The sequence below is a fragment of the Vulpes vulpes genome, chromosome 1 (genome assembly GCF_048418805.1).
Source record: "Vulpes vulpes isolate BD-2025 chromosome 1, VulVul3, whole genome shotgun sequence".
Classification (NCBI taxonomy): domain Eukaryota; kingdom Metazoa; phylum Chordata; class Mammalia; order Carnivora; family Canidae; genus Vulpes; species Vulpes vulpes.
In genome coordinates, this window is record NC_132780.1 from 138,094,329 (window position 1) to 138,120,648 (window position 26,320).

At 48.7% G+C, this 26,320-nt stretch overlaps 1 protein-coding gene across 6 annotated transcripts in view; it reads right to left on the bottom strand.

The window, feature by feature from the left end:
- The window catches only part of LRFN2 (leucine rich repeat and fibronectin type III domain containing 2), a 177,009-nt gene that overhangs the window by 29,390 nt on the left and 121,299 nt on the right, over positions 1–26,320 (bottom strand). For 2 of the 6 annotated variants that reach the window (XM_025990864.2, XM_072731703.1), the window contains 2 exons: positions 18,723–18,823; positions 10,336–11,760 (listed from right to left, as the gene is read on the bottom strand). In XM_025990864.2, coding sequence (XP_025846649.1) covers positions 10,336–11,760; positions 18,723–18,724 — 1,427 coding nt within the window. In that variant the 5' untranslated portion in view covers positions 18,725–18,823. Of the gene's footprint in view, positions 1–4,500; positions 4,681–7,672; positions 10,236–10,335; positions 11,761–18,722; positions 18,824–26,320 lie in introns of those variants that run through there. The other 4 variants (XR_011996144.1, XM_025990866.2, XR_011996145.1 and 1 more) reach the window with 4 other exon arrangements.

The window sequence follows — 26,320 nt, forward strand, 5'->3', positions numbered from 1 at the left end:
ACAAAACAAAACAAAACCTCCAAATTTGATTAATCCACTAGAGTCCCATCTCTGCCACTAGAAGCACTTGGTGCTTTACGAAAATGCTCTTTGTTTCCTACTGACAGCTCCTTCCGTTTCACCGGCACCTAATGGTGTAGGCAGGACACTTAGTATTCCCATCCTGCAGGTGAGAAGCCTGAGGCTCAGAGCAGGAAAGACAAGAGCCCATGTCTGGGGCCCCCGAGTCCATCCTTGTATTCATCACACAGGCTCAAATGGAGGACAAGAACAAATGACTCCAGCAACTGAAGTGTGCAAGCTGCTTTAGTTTCCCGTGCGTTTCACATACTTCATCTCTCGGGAGATAACCCCATTCTAAGGGGTTTTTATTTCAATGTTAAGGATGAAGCAAAGTCTCCAAGAGGTGAGTTGAGCAGGTCTTCTAGCTTGTCCCCTTACCGGAAGTTCGGAGACCAACCCCCGGCCGTGGGATGCACAGCGGCTCTGCCCACCAGTGTGCTGCCCACACATCTGATTTCACTGGCATGTGGCATGATGCGGAATGCACGTCAGAGTCACTGGGGAGCTTTAAAAACATTGAGGCTTGGGCGCCACCCCAAGCTGACTCAGAATCTCTTGGAGAGAAGATACAACTCCCCAAAAGATTCCAGCCTGTCGCCAGAATTGGGGAGACTGGAGAGGTGGGATTTGGGGTCAGGATGCCTCGATTTCACACTCTCCCCACCCCTGGTTCTTCCTGAAAGGAGCCGGCTGCTGTGAACCCACCTGGGCAAGTTGTCAGATGAGGGTTTGGTGGCATTATGATGACCGATGACCTCCCACACTGACCCCCAGCACCTTACATTCCTCCCAGCTTAGCCCCTACCTTTGTGAACCTTCTCTGGTGTTTTCCTGGTGTGAAATAAATGATATCCCCACTTCCACCCACAGACTAGCCAAAGGTATATAAAATTAGGTATATAAAATTGGCTGATTCTCTGGTTCTTCCTTACCAACAGGGGGAAGAGCCTCATTTCAGAAGCAAGGCAGACCAGATACACACTCTAATCCCTTTACTCCTGCTAATTATTTCTATCTTTGGAGATGTCTCCAGCCAGAGCTTTTTGAGAATGAAGAGGGAATGACAAGTAGAGAAATTAGTCACCTCTGAGCAGATGCCCTGAAGGTTTCTGAATGTGAGTGGTGTCATCTTCTTGTGCAGAGCAAGAAAGGAAGGATGAGAAGGTATGATATGATTTGAAACACTCTTGGAAGGCACCCCTGAAAAATGTCTTCCCTATGCACAGGTGTGTTGTGGGTTTTGAAATTCCACCATTAGAGATTCATTCCTTTGGGTCTTCCCAATTGAACTGCAAAAATTTCTAAAAGGGTTTACATCTTGTACCTTCATCTCCTAAAACCCTATTAGATCATCTTCCAAGTTTACAACTCTCTTGGAGTAAGGTTTTGAAGACTGGCGCTATAAGAGGCATCCTGGAGAAGAGAGCCAAGAAGAGGGGCAAGAAGGGAAAGCAAGTAGGCTTCTAACAACAATAAGTACTTACATGTGTCCAGCACTGCACACTTGACTATGAAAGATGTGTTTGCAAATACATGATCTCATTCTCTCTGCACCACAATCCCAGGAAATATGCAGAGAGGAATATCTGTTCCCATTTACAGATGAGAACATGGAGACTGAGAGACATGGAATGGTTTGCTCATGGTCCCAGGACTAGTATATGGTGGAGGTGGGGCACAAACAAGTTCTGGAAGTGCTAGCTGCCTTCTTATCTTCTCTATATTAATGGGATACATTGTGCTTAGCTTTTTAAAAAAACCTACATTTCCCAGCCTCCCTTGCAGAGAGGTGTGGTCAATGAGACGTAAGCAGAAGTTATTGGCTGGGGCTTCTGAAACTTCCCTTTGCCTGCCTGCTTTCTGCTTTTCATCTTTCCTGCTAGAGCTCCAGCGGCCATTTTGCACCACGAGGTGACCTTAAGGACAGAAACTGTGCTGCAGATGCCAGAGCAGAAAGCTAGAAGGCGCTGGGCCCCCAGTGGCCATGCTGCCCAGAAAACCAGACCTAAACTCTCTTCCACTGGACTTCTTTTACATGAGAGACGTGTAAACCCTAATGAGTTTTAAGTCATTAAGTTTTCTATTCATCCCAATTGGCACCCTGGACTTCTAACTCCAGACTCATTGTTCTCTGGGCTGCCTCTAGTAACTAAGTTACTTTAGAGTGGCTCACCTGGTACAGCATAGAAATTCTCATCTTGCCTTTATTTTCTGCTAGGTGGTCCCATGATGCCATTTCTGAGTGGGACTCAAGGTTCACACTGGCCCTCCTGTTCTACTTTCTCTCAACACTGCTAAGCCCTAGAAATGTGGGGGAAGCAACTAAAGTTGGGAGAGACAATCCCAGCAGACTCCCGGTGAGTTACCCCATCCTTCCCAGAAAGAGAAGTTATAGTTGGTGTTCCTTGGCCCAAGTTTATATAGCCTTGACAGAAACCCATGCGCTGTTAGTGAGACGTGCCCCACAGCATTGAACATGAGAGACCACATTTCCAGTCTGTAGTTTTTGGAATCTTGGGAAATCTACTCAATTCATTGGACAATTAGTTTCACCACCTATAAAATGAGCATAATATTTGTCCTGTCCATCTCTCCCTTGTGGATGTCAGGTTTCAATAATTTTTTTAAAGATTTATTTATTGATGAGAGACACAGAGGGAGAGAGGCAGAGACACAGGCAGAGGGAGAAGCAGGTTCTATGCAGGGTGCCCAACGCGGGACTCGATCTCGGGACTCTAGGATCACACCCTGAGCCAAAGGCAGACGCTCAACTGCTGAGCCATGCATTCTGGTTTCAATAATTTTAATAGTGTGAAAGAAATTTAGAAAAACATAAACTCCGAGGCAGGCTGGTTTTGATTTTGGCTCCGACTAGCAAACTTCTAGGGAACCTCCCCCGACCCATCCACTCCCGTCTCCTCCTTCACATCGTTTTCTTCCTTCACCTGTGGGAGCTTAATCAACCCTTCAGTGGAAGCTGGGGTGTCTGGGGAAGCAGCCGAGTCAAAGACCTCCCCCTGCATAGACAGCAGGTCCTGTACCTGGGCTCCGCCTCCCTCTAGGGAACACTTGTCCCTACCAGTTTCTCCCCATATCCACAAAGTCTCAGGTTCATTGGTTAATTCCCCTCCACCCCATGGTGCAGATGGCTGTCTTTCCCTGGGGAGGAGATAGATCTCCACTTCAGTGTTGATTGATAAGATGCTGATGGGGTGGAACCTGCCTGAATTGGCCCTCTTATCCTTTCTCTAGATGGAAGGCAGACCAACAGTAGAAGATGCCCCCTCCCCAGCAATGCAAAGCTCAGTGGGGTGGCCCAGTCTCCCCAGAATGGGGAGATGGTGTGATGTCTGACATTCATGGAAGAAGACTGCACGGAAGGGAGGCCTGCAGATAGAGCAGGGGTGGGGCTTGGAATGGCTGCTCTCTTCCCCCAACTTTGAGGTCTCTCTTCTCAGTCCCCTGCTTGCGCTACATGTTGATGGCCACAGGATAATAAGCAACAGGAAGGCACGCGGCATCCTGGCTAATTCCACACTGTGCTTTAGAAGCATGCTCGCTGTTCCCCGGCCCTCCTGGGGACGGTTCCAACATCACGACTGGTGACAGATGTTCTTGATGACTCTTGGAGACAAGTGTTTGTGAATGTCACTTGGGCTGATAATGACATGCAGGGCACTTAACTTTCCATGTCACACCAGGGATGAGGCTGAGCTGGGACGAGCTGCTGCCTTCTCCAGTGGGGAGGAATGTTCCCCTTTTGCTGACTCCTCTCCCACCACCCTTCCTCTTCCCCTTGTGACCCCTCCTTGCTCTGACACTGTCCTCATTAGTGCTGGACAGTTCCTGAAAGGGCAGGCTCTGGGGCAGAGAGATGGGAGAGTCGGCCCTCCCCCAATCATGTGGGAAACATGCTGGGCTGCCTTGGGGCTGAGCCGCATGTATGCAGGGAAGACAAATGCCTTGAGGTCAGCGAGAACCATTAGATAATTAGGGAGCTAATTATCTGATAAAAGAACAAGACGCTGTCTCATAGTCATATTCAAATCCTGAGGTATCCATGATTTGGGATTAACCACGGCTGCTCCCCCTTCCTGGTATGTGGACTAGAAGCTGTTGCTTTCAGACACTGCTCACAGCTCCCAGGCCTTCTGTCACCATTAGGTGACCTATTGATGACTCATGTCCTATTCTGGTTGGACAATCTGAGCCTCTGCCAAAGTCCCTGTCTGTGACCTCAGGCCCTGGGGCTCAAACCCCTAAGAGATAGCATACCCTAACCCCGGGAGGTAAGATGTCACGGTGGCCCTAACTGGCAAAAACAGGTGGATTTAACAAGAGCGATAACCATATTGCCTTAATCATGGGATTATGAAGGTTTTAAACAGAATCAGAGATCATCAGGGCTGGGATCATTTAAGTCAAATGTTTCCATACCTGCCTAAAGTCAGTGTCCCTGGCACGAAGTCAACTGTGCTTGAACCCTTCTGGCACAGGCTCACTACTTGAGGCAGCTCTTACTTATTCTGCTGTTGGGCAGCTCTGAAGCTCATTTCCATTCTGTTCAGTTCACCGAATGTCAACCAGTAGCTGTCGTGGGCCAGGACTTACTAGGAGCTGGGGGTACAGAGATAAGTACACATGGAAAGCACATACTGGAAAGGAAGAAAGATACAAAACCAAATTTCATGGCCAGATGGAGAGCAATGAGAGAGGTATGTAAAGCTGTTGCTGTTGGGCTTTTTTCTCATAATGGGCTGATGCCTACTTTCATATGTGTGTGCGCATGTGCGTGCATGTGTTTTCCTCTCTTCTACTCCTAAGTTCTTTGAATAAGTTAAGGGGAGTAGGTCTTTTTTTTCCTAAGCTGCCTCATCTCCAAGGTAACCTTCCTCCATCTCATGGAGCTTCCAGAATCCCATTCTCGTCAGTTGATCTCTGGACACGTTGCAGTTGGTAAAATGACTCTTACGACCATGCCATCCTGTATTACACATTCTACAGCTCTGCTCTGATCAGCTTGAATGATTCAGTGGCTCGTAATCTCTCATGAGATGAGCATTTTACTTCTGTTAACACAACCAAAAACGTTAGGAGGCTTAGCAGCTCCATCACTTTGTGGCCACGATGTGCTTGAGATCAACGAAAACTCAGAACCTATGCCACACAAAATTCCAGTCAAGCCAGATGTTCCCCACCTTGCGCTTGTTGAATTGAGTCCTTGGGCCCAAGGGGAGGGAATGCACATCTTCCATGTTGTTATCCATGACAATAAGAAAATGGATCAAGCAGCACAGAAATGGGGGCAGAAGCTGAAGAGGCACAGCATGTGCATGCTCCACCAATGTATCAGTCTAGTTACTTGACCAATTTCAAGTGCACTCACCAGTATGCATTTCTCCATTTTGTCCCAAGTACAGTGTGAGATTTTGTCAAATGTCCTATAAAATTCTGATAAGCTCTGTTTATGGTAGTGAGTCATAGCCAATGGAAACTCCTAGGACATTTTCCAAAGGCACTGAGCACCCCAGAGATTCGAATTCACTTCCCTGTGGGGACGCATGGGGGTGGGATCTAGTGGAGAATCGCTCTGCAAGGAGGATATTGACTGAGAGGTGCTGCCCTTGAGAATGACAAGGAGGCATGCCTGTCTGAGCTGCAGGTCCACAGTGTCTCCTGAAGACAGATCGGTAATTGGGCAGGATTTTCTCCTTGGGAACCCATGCTGGGGCCTGGCAATCAGCATTCTTTCCCGAGGGCTTACCGCCATCTGTTGTGAAATTCTTTCTAGAATTTGGCAGGGACTCCATGCCCAGCCTAGCATCCTATGCTTTACGCGGTCTATTCTTGGAAAAGCAGAATATCCGCCCCTTTTCCCATCTGAAGCACTTGTCTTTCCGTCCAGGCCGCCTCAGGACCACTCCCACAGCTCAGCAAGCTCACCTAGCGTTCCTGTAGTCCTGGACGTGACCCCGGGGGGCCTCGGGATCAGGACTCACATTCTTCGATTCCTTCTCTGTGGTGTAGGTCTTGCCCTTCCTGGGCGGCTTGGATCCTACTTCTGTCTCTGTTTCTTACCCCTTATAACACCTCGGACAAGTTTTTTATATGGAAAGTGGAATGATCATAGTTCTCACCTCCTGGGGATCGTAAAAACTAAATGAGTTGGTTGGCATAAAGCCCTGAGAATAGCGCCCGGCACCAGTAAGCTGTCAGCGCAGATCTGTGGCCCTGCCTGCTTGTTGCTGTGGGGGCAAACCAGAAACGGCCAGGCTGGCCGGCTGGCTCTTGTCTCATCTCATTGCACCCTCCTTCCCAACCAGCAAGCTGTTGTCATTTTTCCTTTTTGCCCCCAACACAGATTCAAAAGCCCCATTTGGCAGCCTTTAGCTCTGTCTCCGCACAGCGTGTGCTCCTCCTTGTTTTCGGATTCAGGCCTTTCTTCCTTTCTTTTGTACACTCCTGCTAAAGTCTGTGCACATCAGGAGACACTGTGAAGCCACTGGTGTCTTTTCTTTCTTACGGGGACAATTCCTTTACTAAAAATTCTGTTTCCTTATCGCGGTCCCCTATTTCTCTGGAGCCAGAGTCGCTGTTAGGGTGCTGGGCGGCGTGGCCACAGGGCTGAGTCTAAGGCGCAGACTACAGAAGGCCTGGGGTCAAATTAGTCCCGCTTATTTCTGGCCATGTGAGCCTGGGAGAGCGTTCTAATTCTCTCGGCCCCTTCTACCTCTCGGCATGCTGCGGGAGGGGGGCCTGAATGGGTGACTGCCCAAAAAGCTACAAGTCAGACACAGAATAAGCAGGCAGTGATGGTGTCTAGTGACTGCTGTCCCTAATCATCTGGTTACAGACTCACTCTGAACTTCTTCTGCAAGATTTTGAAACTCTGTCTTGATGACTGAGTTGTGTACCTAACCCTCCTCTTTCGTTTCCTCCCCCAAGCATAGCCGACAAGATAATGGTCTTCCTCTCACCATTACTATTACTTTTACTAACAATAATGATCATGAAGCATGTACCTCAAACACCAGCTGTGTGCTCACACTATCTATGAGCTTCTTGAGCTCTGACTCCTCCAGTCCTTGTGACCGTACTCAGAGGAAGTCAGCAGGTTTTTGTTTTTGTTTTTGTTTTGTTTTGTTTTGTTTTTTTAATTCCAAGGTTTCTGGTGCTTTCCTTTCATTTATTTTTATGCACCTACTATCTCCAGGTTCTCACTCACTGAATGCAAGCAGTTTGAATTCCCATCTTGAGTGACTTAAGGAGCAGAGCCCCAACCCCTCCTGTGCCCCTGCCTGGGCTTCTGGGGCCCCCAGGGAGGGGCACCGTATGGGCATGCTGCTGCCTGGACACCAACAGCCCCCACTGCCCCCACTCCTCTGCCTTGCTTCCGCCCTGTGTGAGCCTCAGAGCAGGGAGCATTTCGCCTTTACACTTTTTATCAAAGTCAAGACCATATAATAAATTCACAAGTGAAGAAATATACTTATTTTCCAAAGGTCAACCTCACAAGTTATCGAAAAAATGCAAATTAAAACAAGTTCCATTTCTCATCTATAAAATTGGCAAAAATGAAAGTATTTACATACTCAATCATTGGCAAAGGTGTGGTCGAAATGGGCACTGTCACTTTCCTCTGGTGAGGTCAGTAAATATTTACATGCAATGTATAAAGATTATAATTTACTCATTAAATCGGTGATTCAACCCCTAGAAAAATAAGCTAAGGAAATCACTGAACTTGCATAAATATATCTAGGTACAACAATCCATTGAGGCACTACTTTTAATGTTGAAAATGTTCAACAATAGAAGACTGGTTACAGAAATTGTGGTACAGACAAGTGGGAAATATTTGGGCACCATGGGAACTAAGCAAGTATAACGTTGAGTGTAAAGAATTAAGAAGTACAAACTAGACTGATCATAAATATTGTTTTGTTGTTGTTTTTTAAAGATTTTCTTTATTTGAGAGAGAGAACACGAGCAGAGGGAAGGGCAGAGGAAGAAGCAGACTCCCTGCTGAGCAGAGAGCCCAATGTGGGGCTCGATCCCAGGACCCTGGAATCAGGACCTGAGCTGAAGGCAACCACTTGACCAACTGAGCCACCCAGGAGCACCTTTTCTGAATTGAAATAAAACTGAGAGTCCAAATGCCTCTGATTAACTTTGGGTTGTGGGATTACAGGTAATTCTTATGTCACTTTGTCATTTTCTTTTAAAATATATATATTTATTTATTTATTTATCTGAGGGGAGGCACAGAGGGAAGAGAGGGTCCCAAGCAGACTCTGCTCTGAGCGCAGACCTAGACACAGAGCTCGATCTCACAACCTCGAGATCACCACTTGAGCTGATACCAAGAGTTGGATGCTTAACCAACTGAGCCACCCAGGTGCCCCTCTCTTTGTCATTTTCTTTGCTTTCCAAATTTTCTATAAAGACTATTAGTTTTATAATTAGAAAAATACATTCATGTATATTTAGGCTTAATGATATACCTATAGATCTCTTTATATATGTATATATGCATACATTTAAGTTAGGTTCTAGTGCCGTTTTTTGTTTTTTTTGTTTTGTTTTGTTTTGTTTTGTTTTGCACAGTCTGAGAAGCAAAGCTACTCTCCAGATAAGCCAAGTATGTGCCAGGTCAAGGAAGTGCCTCGATTTCCACTAGGTTCCATGATGCACCCCTCAGTCTCAGGGACTCCATTTGGTGAATGAACGCCCTCCTTACAAGCACTTCTCCTTCACACATTCCCATCCAGAGACTTCTCAATGGAGAGTGGAGCTCGAAGAACTCTAAATGCTCTTGACTGCTCCTGCACCATGGACCCTTTGTGTGTCTATGAAGCCAATGGGATCCCTTCTCAGAATAATAATTTTAAATGTATAAAAGAGGGGCTCCTGGGTGGCTCAGTCGGTTAAGTGTCCGATTCCGGATTTTAGCTCAGGTCACGATCTCAGGATCATGAGATCAAGCATCACATTGGGCTCCATGTTGGGTGTGGAGTCTGCTTAAAATTCTCTCTTCCTCTCCCTCTTGCCTCCCCCATCCCCGACTCACTCTCAGGCTCACTCTCTCTCTCTCTCCCTGAAAAAATAATATAAAAACATTAAAACCCCTGAATTTTAGAAGAATCCAGGCATTCCTTGAGCAGTAAGATTCTTGGCCATGTGCTTCACGTTTACTGCAAACCAAGGCTGTCTTAAGATGGGAACTCATTTGTGGTTGGATCCTGGACACTCTGGCCTGGATCTATCACCCCGTGAGCTCCTCCCTCTGAATGACAGAGGCAATTCTATATAGCTTTTTAGTTTTAACTTCCCTCTCTACCAAGCCCGGGAAATGACCCCTAGACCCTCATCTTATAAATTTACAAGGTCAACATCATGGTCTCTGTTTCCAGATAAAGGAGATTGGTGCCCAGAGATTTTCTGCATGGGGTGCAGAATGACCCCACCTCTAATACCCAGGCAACTCCCTGCTCTTGCCAATCAGAGTTCATCCAGGGCTTCTGTAGGATCAACTGAGAAAGGGTCAAAGGGACTCTAGGGCTGCTTTGAGGGAAGAGACTTGGTGGAGATGAGACCAACCAGAAAAAAGGGGAATACAGGATGTTGGTGGGGGGACTCACTTTTGCATTACACGAGCCAACACACTATCTCTTGCTCCCCCCCCCCTTTTTTTTTCTTCAGCCAGTTTGGATTGCATTCAATTACCTTGCAATCAAGCATCCCGCCTAAGTCAGGTACAGACTCTCCTATTTTACAAATGGGGACAGATGGGCAGGCCAGGAGAATTAAATGAGTACCAAGTGGCAGGACCCTGATCTGAATTCTACTCTTCCGGACCATAAAGCCTTAAGCATGACTGCATGTAAGTCCAGGTGAAGGCCAGATTCATCCCTCCTTGGAGGAGTCAGATCCTTTCGCCGAGAGGTCTGCTCATTGTTCTCCACCTGGGGCTCAAAACAGAAAGTTCAGAGGCTTGTAGCCACATGACCACCTGCCAGAGCCTTGCCCTGGGAGGCCTGGTCCTGCTACATATTCAACTCTTGGGGCTGTCCACGGGAGTTCCTTTCTTCCTAAACTTTAGTTGATATGCTTTCTATGTTCTCTTACCTGCACAGAGGGCACGGTTCACTGCATGAATCTCCCAGGCACCTCTGGGGAGAAGGGGTGTGGGAGGGAACAGTTCAAAACCCTCCCCTTCCCCTCCTCCTTCCCCTGCCAGCCACCTCCCCTTGGTGGCAGACCCTGGCTCACCTGTAAATCAGTACCTCATCGTCGGAGCAGTTGTACTGCAGCTGGTACATCTTCACACGCGGCGCTGACTTGCTGACCGACCACTTGACCAGGGCGGAGGTGGTAGTCACATCGGACACAAGCACAGCCCGCTCTGGGGGGCTTTTGGGAGGCTCCCCGCCTCCACTGCCTCCGCCTCCCCGGCTGGTCTTGCTGGAGCCCGTGATATCCGAGAGGCGGGACTTGGGGGGGGCGGTGCGGCTGGTGCTGTTGCTGAGGTGTGGCAGCTGGATGATGGAGACTTCCACCATGGCCGTGGCCTCCCCGGCGGCGTTGGCTGCGATGCAGGTGAAGGCACCGCTGTCCTGAGACGTGGTGATGAGGATGTCCAGGGTGCCGTTGTCATACACGGCTGTCCTTGAGGAGTTCCCCACCAGGCGGTCATCGGGGGCCACCCAGTGGATGAGGGGGCTGGGGTCCCCGATGGCCTTGCACTTGAGCGTGGCCGCCTGGCCCTCCAGAACCAGCAGCTTGTGCGTGTGCTGGGTGATGAGAGGCGGCTCGCACACGAACTCCTCCTCGCGGACGTGCCAGAAGTAGCGGCCCTTGAGGCCCCCTGGGGAGCCACAGGTCTCCAGGTCATCGTCCCGCTCGAGCCTCCGCAGCCAGAGCAGCTCACAGTTGCAGTGCAGCGGGTTCCCCCCAAAGCTAAAGGACAAGGCTGGAGCAAAGGGCGTGGCAGTCAGGACGGAGGCCTGGGAGCGGGCGAAGATGGGGTCTGGGGGCAGCTTCTGGAGCCGGTTGGAGGTGAGGTCCAGGCGTGCCAGTTTCTGCAGGTCGGCAAAGGTGCCCTCGGCGATGTGGTCGAGCAGGTTGTGGTCCAGGCTCAGCTGGTGGAGGTTGACCATGCGCCGCACAGAGCCCCAGGGCAGGCCATGCAGGTTGTTGTAAGACAGGTCCAGGTCCTCCAGAGTCAGCAGGAAGTCCTCGAAGGCCTCGTCCGCAATGCCGCCCAGCTGGTTGTTGTTCACGATGAGGTGCTGCAGGTTGACCAGGCCCCTCAGGGTGTCCTCCCCAAGGCTGGGCAGCCGGTTGCTGTCGAGGTGCAGGGAGCGGAGGCTCTCGAGGTCCAGGAAGGAGAAGGGCTGGATGTGGCTGATGGTGTTTCTCGACAGGGTTAGGTCCACCAGCCCCGTCATGTTGGCGAAGTCCTGGCGGCCGATGTGGATGATGAAGTTGCCCCCTAGACGCAGCTCCACTGTCCGCCGGTCGATGTCAGGGGGCACGAAGAGCAGCCCTTTAGAAGGGCAGAGGGTCCCCAGTGACTCAGACAGGTTCTGGCAGACGCAGTACTTGGGGCAGGCGTCGACCACGGCAAACGCCATGCCAAACGCCAGCAGGCCACCAAGCAGGGTCTCCATGGTCTGGTCACTCAGGCCACGGCGCCTGGAAGGGAGGGACACAAGGTCAGGATCAAGAGGCAGCTTCATAATGCCCCACTGGGGCGTCATCCATCACCCTAACCCCTGCCTTACGGAGCAGCAGAGAATGGCCTATGCTTATGTGAGATCTAATCTCTTCTGCCAATCAACCCCTCTATCATAGTTCTACTTTTTTTTTCTGCCTTACCTCTTATCACCTTCTAATAGACTACTTGATTTGCTCATTAATTATGTTTATGGAATATTTCCTATCTCCCCCACTAGAATGCCAGCTGCAACAACGGAAGGTACTTTCGTCTGTTTTGTTACATCCAACGCATCTAGCATAGTGCCTGGAACACAGTAGGTGCTCCATAAGTGTGTTGGATGAATGGATGGATGATTCCATATCAGTGGTTCATGTGATACTCATCAGATTTGAAAAGTGTGCTATGGATATATTTTGAAGCAGTTTTATCTTAATTGGTTTCATGTTGGCATGAAATCAAATTGGACCAGCATTCCTTAGGAACAAGGGCATGACAAGGAAAGAGCTGGCCCCTGGAGATGCCAGAGTTATTGGGGAACTAGTTGAAGTTAAGTTACCCCATGGAGAATCTACATAGTGGATGAACCTTTGGAAGTTCAGGGAAGTAAAGAATGGGGTGAGACAGGAGGCAAAAGGCATGAACTTCTTCTGAGCACCCTAGTATGTGCTAGGCCCTCCGCCCAGACCCTCACGTACATCATCTCATTTGGGCTTCAGGAATACCCTTCAAGGAAGGGCTTATCCGTACATACAGATGAGGATTTGTCCACTCCTGAACTGCCTCCTTCAGATGCTCACTCAACAGTCACCTTCACCCCAAGGCCCCACTCCAACTGTGCATATCCCACTTCCCTGCTTTGGGTTTTCTCCTTGGAGTTAATCATGATCTAAACTTACTGTATATTTATTTTACCTTCTTATCTGGTTTATTACTTGTCTTCTGTACTAGCAACAAAGACCCAAAATTTACATAAGGACTTGTTTGTATCCACCACCCTATACTCAGGGCTTAAGGCACTGCCTGGTGCATAGCTGGTGCTTTTGCATGAATGAATATCTAGGGAAAGAAGAAATGGACTTTGGCTCAGGTCTTTGTGCCTCCAAATCTTAGTTTTCTCACTATTCCATGTTGTACTAACTGTAGTTCTATTTATGTGCTGCTAAAAACATCAATGGAGTTGGACCTTTGAAAAATCTGCACACCGGTTGCGTAGCATCACCCAAAGCGGTGTGCTGCAAGAAAGGCCTTCTAAGGCCACTGAGTCGGGGATGCGCTGCCTGCTTTTTCTTGCTCTTGCAAAAGCTCTGTATGCATTAGCAAGTGCAGAAGGGTTGAGGAATTCTGCCGCAGTGAAGAAAATGGATTAATGTTTAATTCTGCATTGCCTCCCCTTTTTTAAGCTAAAGATATTCCTGTTTGGAAGCAACAACCATTAATATTTCGAGGAAGTAGGGCTCTAGAGCTCCCAGTTTGAGAAGCACAGGTGCAGAAAAAAATAACCAGATGATTTAAAAGGATATATGATAAACTTAAAAGACTATTCCAATCAGATATTACTTTATTGTGAAGGTATGAATTCTGTTATTGTTTCTCTTTCTGGATAAATCTCCCACGAAGACCCTTCAGGGAGGGTCAGAGACTTAATCCGTATTTCATCTGGAGGGAGTGTTGTTTCTGATCAGCCCTGTCCAATAGAAAGATAATTACTAGCCATTAATGTAACTTAAAATTTTCTCATGGCTATATAAAAAGAGAAAGAAGTGAGATAAATTTTGATAATATATTTTATTTAAACCACCACATCCAAAATATTATTTTGCACTTTATCAATACATATAACTATCAATGAGATATTTAACATTCTTTTATTTGTACTAAGTCTTCAAAATTGAGTGTGTATTTAATACTTAGAGCACATTTCAAGTGCTCACTGGTCATATGTGGCTATTGGCTACCATACTGGGCAGCATCATTGGAGCAGGTGTTAGCTAACTATAGCTAAGAGCCAAATCTAGCCCACCACCTGTTTTTGGAAATAAAGTTTTATTAGAACATGTACATGCTTATTCATTTGCATATCATCTACGGATATGTCGTGTGTGTGTGTGTGTGTGTGTGCGCACTACATCAGCAAAGGTGAGTAGTTGCAGCAGATATAATGTGGCCAGGAAAGCCCGAAATATTTATTGTCTCACCCTTTACAGAAAAAGTTTGCCTACCTCTGTTGTGGAGGATTTTTTTCCCTCTTCATCTTCTCCATTATAGTCACCCTGATTAAAAGCCCTTACCAAGTGCATTATTGCATACAGTTCTGCCTTGGGATCCCATAAGCAACCACCCACCCTGTTAGTCCTTGCTCTCACAGACCTGAGGGTTACCACGGCCCACCCTCACCCAGGTCCCACCAGGGACATCCAACCCAGACATGTCTACATATGGAAGCTTTCCACCTGCCACTTTCTCTGTGCTCAAATGTGCTTGGGTCTTTTAGGTCTGTACTTAGCTGGAGCCTGATAAACAGGAATCTTCTCCATCTGCACTGACCCTCTTCTTATTTTTTTAGCACAAGGATACATTTTTGCAAGGACTGCTCCTGGCCACTATCCTAGTTTTTCTCTTACCATTCTTGGCCCCATTGCTCTTCATGTCCCAGCTAAGCTCAATGTCTCTCGCTTATAAATGCAATGCTTGATCTTCCTCTAGGATTGCCAACATGCTCTGGGCTCTTCCTGGCCTCTCTCTCTCTACCTCCACTCCCACCTGGCCAAGTTCCTATTCTACCTCCAGGTCTTGGCTTAAACATCACCTACTCTAGGAAGCCCCTCTACAACTTCGACCAAATTTGGCCTTGCTGCTAGGTGCCCCTTATTCTATCCTTGTCCTACAGATGGCTCACTGCACTTTTAATCATAATTTCTTACTTACTTATCTATCTGCCTTCCTAGACTGTAAACTCACCATGGTGGTAGAGTCAGGGAGTCCCTATTTCTCTGGCTACCATGTCTGCTCAAGTAGAGATGAATGATATCCCCTCTACCCACTGGGGATTTAGGGACAGCCAGTCACACCCAGTGATGTCCCTCTCTAGTTAAGCTGGAGGCAGCTGTATGCGTGCATGTGTGCATGGGTAGAAAGGGAGGTAGTGTGCTGAAAGCCTATGGCCCTAAGAGAAAGGCATTCTCCTTATAAGCTCTTGTCAGTTAACACTGAAGTGACTTAAGGCTAAGCAGCACTTCCAGCATTTTCACATCATGGTGCACACAGGAAATGGTAAGGTAGTCAGGTTCCTATGAGTCCAGGGCCAAGCTTGCTGATGGCCCATGCTAGATCTCTTCAGTTCGTCCCTTCCTCCACCCTCTATGATCCTGCCCTATGCCCTGGAAGGTTGGCTGTCTGGGCTGCACAGTGCCATATGGACAGACTGTGCCATCCTACAGCATCCTCTGGGGCTAGCCATCCTCAATCCTGCCGCCTGCCCTCTTCTGCAAGCAGGAAGGACCTGAATATTCTGGGGTGTATACCCTGCATAGGGCCCATCGTTTCAAACAGTTTTGTCCTTGCAAATTATTTTTTAAAAGTTTGTTAAGGATTAACAAACGTCTAATGAATTCAAAGCCGTGACATAATAGAGCTGGGTAAATATATTTTAAGTAATCAGCATGGAAGATTACTGACAGAGAAGTGACTATTGAATCTTAATTAAAATTGTATTCTGAGAACTGTCACTTAATATATTACTCTCACAGCCAAACAAAAAGCAGCTTAAACCCCAGGTTAGGAGGGAGGCGAGGGGAGCATGTGGATATGCACAACCAGAGTGGGGGGCTCCCTCTCCTGAGCAGGAAGGAGCAACTAGGTCCCTCTAAGCATGTCTGCATGGGGGAGGTAACAGAGGGGAGCAAGGAGAGGTGGAGATAGGAGTAGAGTTCTGGTCTCAGGAACAAAGGAGTGGATGAAGGCAGGCAGGAGGGGCTACGGGATCATTTGTGGCAAATGATGAGGCAAAGCTGAGAGAGGTGCAGGAGGATCAGAAGCGAGTCTGTGAAATGGATGCTGGTATCAAATGTCAGCATCAGCCTTCATGCAGAGGAATCCATCTGCAGAAGAGCAAGAGCCTGTCTGCTAGGAATGTCTATGAGCCCGGGCTGGGGGGTGGGGGTGGGGACCTGCCTGGAGAGGCAGACGGAGGAGCCAAGAAAGGAGGAGAAAACTGGACCTGCAGTGCCCACAAGAATCCATGCGTCTCTAGTTAGAAACAGTGTTTCTTCCTTTCCTGCGTTTCTTCAGGCAGTTTTCCCAGCAGCTCTGCCAGGTGAATGCCACCACTGGTCCATAAGGTACTCTTGTGCAATTAGGAACAGGTATCCCTGCAGGGCATTTGTAGGTCCCCTTCACTGGACAACCTTGCACAGTGAACAACCTACCTTCCCATACCTTTTAGCCTTGAGTATTGCTAACCCCACTTCAACCACTAGGAAATGAGGTTCAAAGAGGTTTGGTGTGGCCCAAACTCTCCCAGCTACCCTAAGAATAACTGATGACTGTCTGGCTCTAGGCTATCCTTGGAGTAGAGCAGCCACCCTTAACTCCCACCCAGAGCCCCCGCCCCCCCTCCCCTCCAGAGGCTTCCATGTGCCTGGTGTACAAGGAGAAACTGGCTGCTGCAACCATGGGATTCTTAGTAACCTGTGATGGCCCAGCTGTTTGACTAAATTTGGGCACTTGTGTTTCCTGCTTAGGGATGGGGTTCTCAGGAGCAGGAGCCTAACCAGCTCAGAAAGACCCACCTGTCAAGCTTTGCGGTGGTGAGTCTCACACACACAAACACACACAAGCGTGCATGCACACACACGCATGCATGCACACACTTAAATATACTGGCAATAAATATAGCGTGTAGAACTAGGCTGATGGTTTGTAATCAGAGTCTCCAGATGGGATTTTATATTTAAAACAAAAGGGAGAAAGAAAGATGAGGAGAGAAAGCAGAAAACTAATGGACATGGCGGCAGAAAATGCAAGTTCCTGTTCCTTCACTGGATGGTGAGACCACAGACTTTCCTCCCCACTCCCTCCAGCCCCTGGGCCTTGCCTCTCTGTCAGAACCACCTCGAGCTGTTCCAGACAGAAGAGGCAACATTTAGCAGATGGCTGGCACGATATATGTGATATCTCTCCACCCTGATTTCCATTTAAAAGATACCTTAGCAACCAGCCAAGGAGCCACCCGCCCCTGGAGCCTGTAAATCAAGTAAGATGCCTGTCTCTGCTTCAGGTAAAAAGAAATGGCCCCTCCAGGGTGCTCCCAGCCAGGAAAGTGTGAATTAATAAAAGTGGGAGGGGTTCAGATCTGTCAGGAGAGGCAGCTGCCTGCACCTTCTTTCCAGACTTGCCCTCCCAGAGCACTTATTGCTCCCCATAAATCATTCCACTCAAGGCGAGCCCTGGAGGGACCGGCTCTGGAGCAAGGGGATAGGGAAAGGAAACTTGACTTCCAGACAAGAGCTGATGTGGCTGCTTTTTTTTGGCCTAGAAGTTGGCAGGTGGTGGCCCTGCCCCCAATCCCACATTTGGCTCCAGCAAGAGGCTTCCGGCCCTCTCAGCCCCGCGTCCAGCATCTCCATCTCCCAGATCCTCAGGAAATAACAGACTGGGGCTCCTTCTAAGGATATGAAAAACAAGTTAGCATTAGAGAGCTGATTTCCCAAACCCCCTCTCAGATGCTGCCTTGTGTTGAGATTCTTCTAGAATCCTGAGAAAGACGGAAAGAAGCAAGCTGAAGGAGTATGTGCTGGAAAGAGAGATAGCCCAAGACCTTAGAGTTCTCAGTCTGATGGGAGAGGCACAACCTTGGACCTCAGGCAGCTCAGCTCCTATGTTTTTTTTTTTTTTCTCCTATGTTGATGTTGGAGTCACAGCTTCTAGGTTGAAGGGGTAGGGGAGGGACAGAGAGACAGAGGCTAGAAAGAAAGAAAGAGAGAGAGAGAAAAAAAAAGCCAAATCCCCAAGGGAGCCCCTTCCCTTCTGAAAGGTCCCAGTTTCTTGGCATAGTAAGATACTCACACAGGATGGGCAAAAACATTCCCTGTGCTGTCCCTAAACAAAACTAGGGAGGCAGGGACCACATCCAAAATCCCCAAACTTCTGCATAAACTAATTTTAAAAAGTAGCCCGAGACAGCATGGGCAACAGGAACAAAAAGGGGAAATAACGTTGAAGACATCAAAAGGGCAGAATGAGGCCATTTACGCTCTGTTTAAACTTCTATTGTGCAAGATAAGCAGTTGTTATCATAAGTAAGTTATTAAGCTCAGAGCTGCTTCCTCTCTGTTCTCAATGACAGCATTATGCCTCCGTGTTAATGCATCCATGATAGCTTTTATTGTGTTGCAATGGAATTATGTGTTTCCCTGTCTCCTACCCCATTCACCTGGGAACCCCTTCTTGGCAGGGACTGTATTTTGTTCAGCTCTGAATCCCCAGTAGCAAGCTCAGTACCTGGCACAGAGTAGGCATCGGGGGACATGTTTGATAAGAGAATGAATGAATGACTAGCTGAAAATGAGTGCTCTGGCATGATCAGATGGACACGTTGGCACCTTTGCCACCCTGCACACTCTGACTTCTTGTAGGAGCATGCTTGCCTTGTCTGGGGCAGGCCAGGCACGCTGGAGAATGCGCCAGACAGCAGGCTCTAACCAATGTTTCCCCATGAGAGGGGTGGAGGATAACTACCTCAGCTCCCTCCTCCTCCACTGGAGTGATGACTGAGACATGTTCTTTGTTCTTCAGTCTTCTAGAGGTCCCCGGTGACAGTGAGCCCAGTTGTCCTTTGTAGTCACCTGCGCCTCACAAACTGTGTTAGCTGTCTTCCCCTCCCCACCCTCCACACCTCTTCCCACATATTCTGCAATCACCAGCCAGATAAACCACTTACATTCAAATCCTTGTCTCAGGTCCACTTCTGGGAAATCCAGCTCAGGGCAAACTTCTTAATTATAACTCTCACTACGTAAGGTACCAACTGAGTTTGGGTCACTGTGGAAATATCGCATACATGGAAATAAAAAATGATACGAAAATCACACACGTTCTTGTCAACAACAAAAACAAAAAAACAAAAAAACTAGCAACTCTGGGAAGGAAGGAGACCTGAGTTCCCACACAAAGGATTGGTAGTAAGAGTTGAATGGCAATTGTTTTCCACCCAGTGTATTCACGACCAGGGCCATGGAGCACTGCGCCTTTTGTCGGAAGATAGCTGTGAGTCAGCGTGTGAGTGAGTGTGACCAAGGGAGGCCCATGTGCAGACACAGTGGAGCGTCAATGTCAGGGTTGGAAAGTGAATGGAGAGGTGTGTGTGTGTGTGTGTGTGTGTGTGTGTGAGGGAGCGGGCACGTCTCACTGATCACACGCCTGGAGGCGCCTCATGTGTGAGTGAGGGAGTGTTGCATGAATGGAGGTAAGTGAGTAGAGTGAGTGAACAGGGTGTGTTTGCCTGAATGGAGGGCTGTGTGGGTGAAGGAGGGCCCAGTTTTACGAATGAGGACCTGGATGTGAATGAGACTGCCCGTGAGCCCTTGGTGTGTGAGGAGGAGAGAGGGAGCCAGCTTGTTTGTTCAGCTTTGATGGAAACAAATGCTGTTTTGCTGCCGTGTTGTCAACTACAGATGCATTAATCTCCATGGTTGCCTGTGATCTGTCCCTGCTTAGGGGACACAGACAGCCCACAGGGCTGGCGGCTCTCAGCATCAGTGTAGGCCTCGACCTTCCTCCCTGTCCCTGTCTGTCAGCCTCTATTCCAGCCCTCAGGTGAGTGTGTGGGAGCTCTGGTTTCACACAGAGAGACTGTTGCTTTGATTCAGTCATGACTTTCAAGATTCCTTCTCTAAAATACCCCCTGCCCCTTTTTCGAGCACTTTTTGGAATCTATCACCTGAAGCCTCAAGCAAGGATCGTACTCTGGGAAGCTGGGTGGACTACTCCTTTTGTACCTCAGAGGGAGAAAGTGGAGGGTATGGATACACAGGATGCATTTCCAGGCACCAGGGCCTCCCTAGTCCTTTCTCCCTGGCCCCAAATCCGCCCACCCTACAGATGCATGTCCACCAAGGACCCAGTCCTTGCCATCTTAACCCTTAATCTTTCCCTGTTTTAAATCACAGAGCACCTCTGGGTTCACTGACTCACCAGCACCCACCCCCAAGCACCTTGACCTTTCCCTGGGCCCCACACTCAGGGGGGCAACCTCAGTGTGTGGTCCTCTCTGGGACTAGGCTAATGAAAGGAGCAGTGGGGTGGATAATTCAAAACGGCAGATAATCCAAAACTCATTTCCATTTGGCTAGGGAAGGTTCACACTATGATTTACTCTCCTCATTATGTTTGGCTCAGGCTAAAATTAAAATTGGCTTTTCTTCTTCAAGCCATTCAGGCTACAAGGTGGGCAATGACTGGATAGCATTAAAGTTCACTCCAGCTGGAGAACATAATTTAAGGTCCATATCTGACTAGAATATCAGACTTGAAGGTCATTGGAGATAGGAGTTAAATCTCCCTCCTTAGACTCCGGCTCTCTGAGGACAGGACTATGTCTCCCTGGGGCTCCCTGGGGGCAGGGCTGTGTCTCCCCCTCAGACCGGGGCTCCCTGGGGACAGGGCTGTGTCTCCCCGCACACTGGGGCTCCATGAGGGCTGGGCTGTGTGTAATCTCTATATCCCATGCATCTGCCTACAGTTCTGCCTTTGGAAGTTGAAGCTAGCATTACCAGTGGCCTGCTGCTCTCACAGCTGGTCTCTTCATCCCACTCCTAGGGGTCCTGGTGAGGGCCAGGCCTCCCGGAAAGCAGCCCTGCCCCGTGGGTAGGCAGAGGGGCTTCAGCTGGGCAGCCCAGGGCAGGATACCATTAAAGTTCACAGGCTACTCTGAGAAGGAGAAGGTCTCATTACAAAGGCCTGTGGTTATTACCCTGCCCTGTTATTATGTGTTTGCTAGGACATCAAGCATGGCATATTTAATCTTGGGCTCCTAATAACATCTCTGATTATTAAAACAGAAAGAATTTAGACAATCAAATTGGCTTCTTGATGGGAGTTTTTTGGTTTTTTTTTTTTTTTTTTTGCCTGTTTCATGTAGCCTGTTGGTGGTGGCGGGGCCGGCGCTGCTTGCTGCAAGGAGGAACGTGGGTATAAAGAACCCCATGTTACACCCTCAAGGTCTGTCTGGTCTTTTTCTGGCCTGGGAACTGAATCCTCAGCTAATGGCCAACCTAGACTTATGAGGTGACCCACAAAAGCAAGAGGGCTTACCAGTTGGGGCTACCATTGCTATTTTATAACCCCCACAAATTCACTAGCAGACAGAAGGCATAAGAGAAAAGCCATAAGAGAAAAAAAAGGGCTTCCTCCCACTTTGTAATAAGCAAAGGGAACATGGTCCTCCTGCCTATTCCTTCCTTATGTTGCTCTCCTGTGTCCTCCCAGCTCTAGGGGTGGAGGAGCAGAGACATGTTATTACTCAGGGTCCTGGGAGGAAAAAGACAAAAAAGTGGAATGGCTACCAGAAGGCAGTTTAGTGATGGGACAACGTATGGGAGTATGGGCAGGGTTGGGGGTGTAGGCAGGGTTAGGGTGTGCACAGGGTTAGGGTATGTGGGCAGGGTTAGGGTATGGGCAGGGTTGGGGGTGTAGGCAGGGCTAGGGATGTGCACAGGATTAGAGGTGTGCACAGGGTTAGGGGTGTGTGGGCAGGGTTAGGGGCGTGTGGGCAGGGTTAGGAGTATGGGCAGGGTTGGAGGTGTAGGAAGGGTTAGGGATGTGCACAGAGGTAGGGTATGTGGGCAGGGTTAGGGGTGTGGGCAGGGTTAGGGATGTACACAGGGTTAGAGGTGTGCACAGGGTTAGGGGTGTGGGCAGGGTTAGGGGTAGGTACACAGTTAGGGGTGTGGGCAGGGTTAGGGATGTGCACAGAGTTAGAGTGTGCACCAGATTAAGGTGTGCGGGCAGGGTTGGGGGAGCTGTAGTCCCCAGGCTCCAGCTACAGAAGGGAGGCTTTTACCCTTTTGTCCCAAAGAGTGAAGGGGCAAAGAAGAGGTTTCAGGAGCCCCAGGCCTGTTATAGCCACAGGAAAAGAGTTGCCCACAGGAGGTGGTGGCCCTGAGTGGAGGACCCATCTGCTGACAAACTGCAGTCTGGGAGGGAGCCGCCCCAAGGAAGTTAGCGCCTGTCTCTCTCCTGCTGCTGGCACCTGCCTGCAACCAGACCCAGGAAGCCAGAGGGCAAGGTCAGCCTCCAGGGCCACGCAAGGGCTGTGGAGAGGTCACGTGGAGGCGCAAAGGGAAAATAATCTGCTCACAGAAAGAGCGCCCTTCACTGTTGTCAACGTTCCCAACAAGTTGGCAGATAATCAGGCCACTTGGAAGCGCAAGAAAAACAAGGAGGAAGAGGGAGGAGGGTGGAAAGGCGGGAAGAAGAGAAAGAGAAGAGAGGAATCCATTGGAGGCAATAAACCCCACAGACTCAAGGGCAGTAAATACGAATTCAATTTGGTTTTGCCATTTACAGAGCTGGCCTTCTTAAGCGCTGACAGGCTGATCAGATAAAAGTCACTGTCACCACCAGGACGGCACATTTAAATTTTTATTGCAAACACCAGGCTCCATTACCCTGGGATTTGCTCTCTGCATTCCTAATATTGTCTTTCTTCACGTTGGGATGTGAGCGTCCTAACTCGCGCCAGCGACGGACCAGCGGAGCAGGAAGAGCGTGCTGGTGCTCCAGCCGGCATTCTGTGCTCTGGGTCCCCATCCTGGCCCTGCCCCGGACCTCAGCAAGTCACTTGCCCTCTTTGTGCCTCAGTTTCTACATCTGGGCAGTTTGGTTCTCTGTGGGCGTGTGTGGTGGGGAGGGGGTGGGGCTCATCTAATCTGGTCCATTTCCAGTCCATTAAATGAGATTTGGGAGATGTGGGTAAGGAAGACTCAGGCCACCTGAGCACCCTAGGCACTCCCACCCCAGCCCCCTTGAGTGTGTGGAATGGATGAGAGGATCGTTTCGGTCTTCTAGTCTGCAAACCTCACAGGGTTTTTTGTTTTTTTTTTCCTCTCTCTCTCTCTCTCTCTTTTTTTTTAAGTTAACAAACTCATCTGTCCCCTCCCTTTATCTTCTTTTCCCTCCTGTCCCCATTTCCCTCTGCCTCTGCCTGTCTTCTCCGTCCTCTCCTTTTATCACCTTTGTCCTCCACCCTGGACACTGTCTGGAGTAGAGATCTCTGGAACACTGCAGCCAGTTTCTCCCTCCTATGACCCTGCACCCCACCCTCCCCACCCCCCACACCCACAGACCTGCTGGACTTAGCAGCAGGGACTCAGTCACGCCTCCATTGAGACCCACTGCCCATGGGCATGCAGGACACGGGGCAGACAGGACTGGACAGGGCATCTCCCCTTCTCTTCAGGAGGAGCTCACAAATACCTGGATAACTAACTCAGCAAGGAGGAGGGGCAGTGTCTACAGCGTATCTCTCTACCTGTTATCTCTACAGGTATCTATACCATTTGAGAGTGTAATACTATTTGCCCATTTTACAGGTAGAAAAATTGAGAGTAGGGAGAAGTATGGCAAAATGCTTATGGGGATTTTTCAGGGGACACTCCTCCTAATTAGAGAGATGGAAAGCTTCTTTAAGGGGGTAACACTCATTGTGGCCTTGAATGGTAGGTGGTAGTATCTCAGCCGCTAAGGAAGGTGGTCTTAATGAGAATGTTCTAGAAGGACAAAGATTCAAGGTGTTGTGGGAGTCAGAGGGGTATCTAACAAAGTTGAATAATTATAGAAATCTTTCAAAAGAACACCCTCTCGGAAGTCCCAGTAGGAGAAGTGCTGTCCTAAGAAGCCTGATTAGAGGGAAGGTGGCTAGTGGGAAGCTCACAGTCTCTGGAGTCCAGCCACCCCACTCGCTTGAATCCTGGCTCTTACTAGTGTGTGATTGCGGGCAAGTTGCTTGACCTCTCGGTGCCTTCGGTTCCTTGCCTGTGAAACTGGATAATTCATAGCGTTGTGAAGATTAACTAGGTCACTCTGCGCTAAACACTTAAGCAGTGCTAAGCACAATAGTGAAATCACAAAACAGGGTCACCCATTATAATTCTTATTCTGTGACTGTCTTGAAGTCACAATGGACTGTTCTCAAAAGAATCTTTGGTAAAGAACGGATCTGAGATTGCCACTGAAATAAAAAGCCAAAATGTAAAACATATTCCAGAGTTCAGCAACACCCCCCACCCCTGCCCCCCCGGGGATCTCTGCCACTAGCTGAAGAAATTCTCTTGTTGTAGGTCACATGGGTAGAGGTTAATGCAAGTAAAGCTGGGGTCAGGAAGCAACACTTGAATCTTCCTCCAACCTGGCTGCTCCCATTCCAGGGCTAGGCTCGGGGTAGTTTGGGGCTATATAGGATGCCTCCAGGCCCAGCAAAGAGGCAGACTTTTTTTCTTTAGTGAAGGAGCCTTCAAAGGTAAAAATCTCTAAGACCCTTGAAAGTCCTAATGAAGCCCTGCTCAGGGTACTGGGGGTACTCTCTGCCCACTCACCCTGGGGACCTCAAAAGAGAAGGGCCTTCCACTCCTCTTTGATCACTTCGGTTTATTATTAACTCCTCCTCTACCCCATTCCTAACCACCAATGGCCACGCACACAGCTGCTTGTCCCATGCTCCCTACACTTCTGTCACTTAGGTTATGTGTATTTATTGTGCTAAATCCTTAGCAGCTATAAATATTTATGGAGCACCTGCTGCGCTGGGCTCCATACAGAGTCTGAATAAATAGTTCCTCACTGTTCTCTAGGAGACTGCAATCTAGTACAGGCCAGACAGAGAGACCAGCACTGAGGGAAGAGGGAGAAGTGTGGGGGACAGATGACAGATGACAAAAGCAAAATCTACCTGCCTCCCTCTTCAAACTCAAACTCACAAATAAGCAAAGCTGTCTCCCACCCTCGCCCCCAGCTCAGACTGGGGCTCCCTGAGGCAGGGCTGTGTCTCCCCTCAGACTGGAGCTCCCTGAGGGCAGGGCTGTGTCTCCCCTCAGACTGGGGCTCCCTGGGGGCAGGGCTGTGTCTCCCATCAGACTGGGGCTCCCTGGAAATAGTCTTCTATTTCTTCACCATGAAAGTAGTTCTATGGGAACACTGTTTATACTTTCTCTTTGTAAGAGGTAAACACCCTCATTGAACTTCTCATTAACCTCAGGCTAAGCACGTTCCCACCCTGTGCCTCAGTTTCCCCTGTGTACATACGGGCATTAATTAGCTTTTAAGTTGCTGTAATGTTGGGGGACCTGGGTGGCTCAGTTCGTTGAGTGCCCAACTCTTGGTTTCAACTCAGGTCATGATCTCAGGGTCCTGAGATCCAGCCCCTCTTCAGGCTCAGGCTCAGTGAGGAGTCTGCTTGAAGATTCTGCCCCTCTCCTCACATGCCTATGCTCAGTCTCTAAATAAATAAATAAATAAATAAATAAATAAATAAATAATCTCTTTATAAAATTAAAAAAAAATAAAGTTGCTATGAGTTAGGATGTGGAGTGAGACACAGGAGTAAGCCTCACCCAAGTCTCTCTTCTTCCCCCAGACTTGACTACCTTTTGCATCACCACAGACATGCACACTGTCACTATCTGGTGATGTCTTCTGTCTGCACTAATGGGGACCAGGGATTAGAGAATTTTATTTTATTTTATTTTTGAAAGAATGTTTATTTATTTATTTATTTATTTATTTATTTATTTATGAGCGAGAACACACAAGTAGGAGGAGGAGCAGGGAGACAGAGAGAGATTCTCAAGCAGACCCTGCGCTGAGTGTGCAGCCCAACTCGGGGTCTATCCCAGGACCCCAAGATCACATCCTGAGCAGAAATCTAAGAGTGGGATGCTCAACTGACTGAGCCACCCAGCTGCCCCTAAGGAACATTTTAAAAGCTGGCCCCCAAACCTCTACTCTTCTGCGGACTTCTCATCTGGCTAAACACCCCGTTTGGCTTCAATAACTCTGTCTCCAAATATGGATGGAATCACCATAACCTAATGGTGAACATTTATCAGCTCTTCACTACATGCTAACCACCTTATGCTTTAATCTCTCACCCCCCATGGCATGCAGGCAGTATGGTAAGTATCCCTATTTTATGGGTAAGAAAAGTGAAGCTCAGAGAAGTGCTCAGTGGTCCGTCTGGGCTCTCAAGGAGCTTTGCAGGCATCATCAGTCTCGGGACCCTAGTACTTACCACCTATGTCCTCCAGGAGAGTCAACCAACAAAACCTGCAGAGGGCTCTAGCCAAACAATAGTCAGAGCACTTTCTTATCAGGCATTTAACAGAGAGGGAATGGGGAGATCACCCCAGAGGTTCGGGGCAGGGGGGCCTCACACTGACATTTCAAAGGTCAGGGTGCTCCCAGTATTACAGCACAAGCCGATGAGAGATCAGGGGGCTGCATGCCCTGGAGCAGCAACCTTCACATGGGTCCCACTGCAGAAGG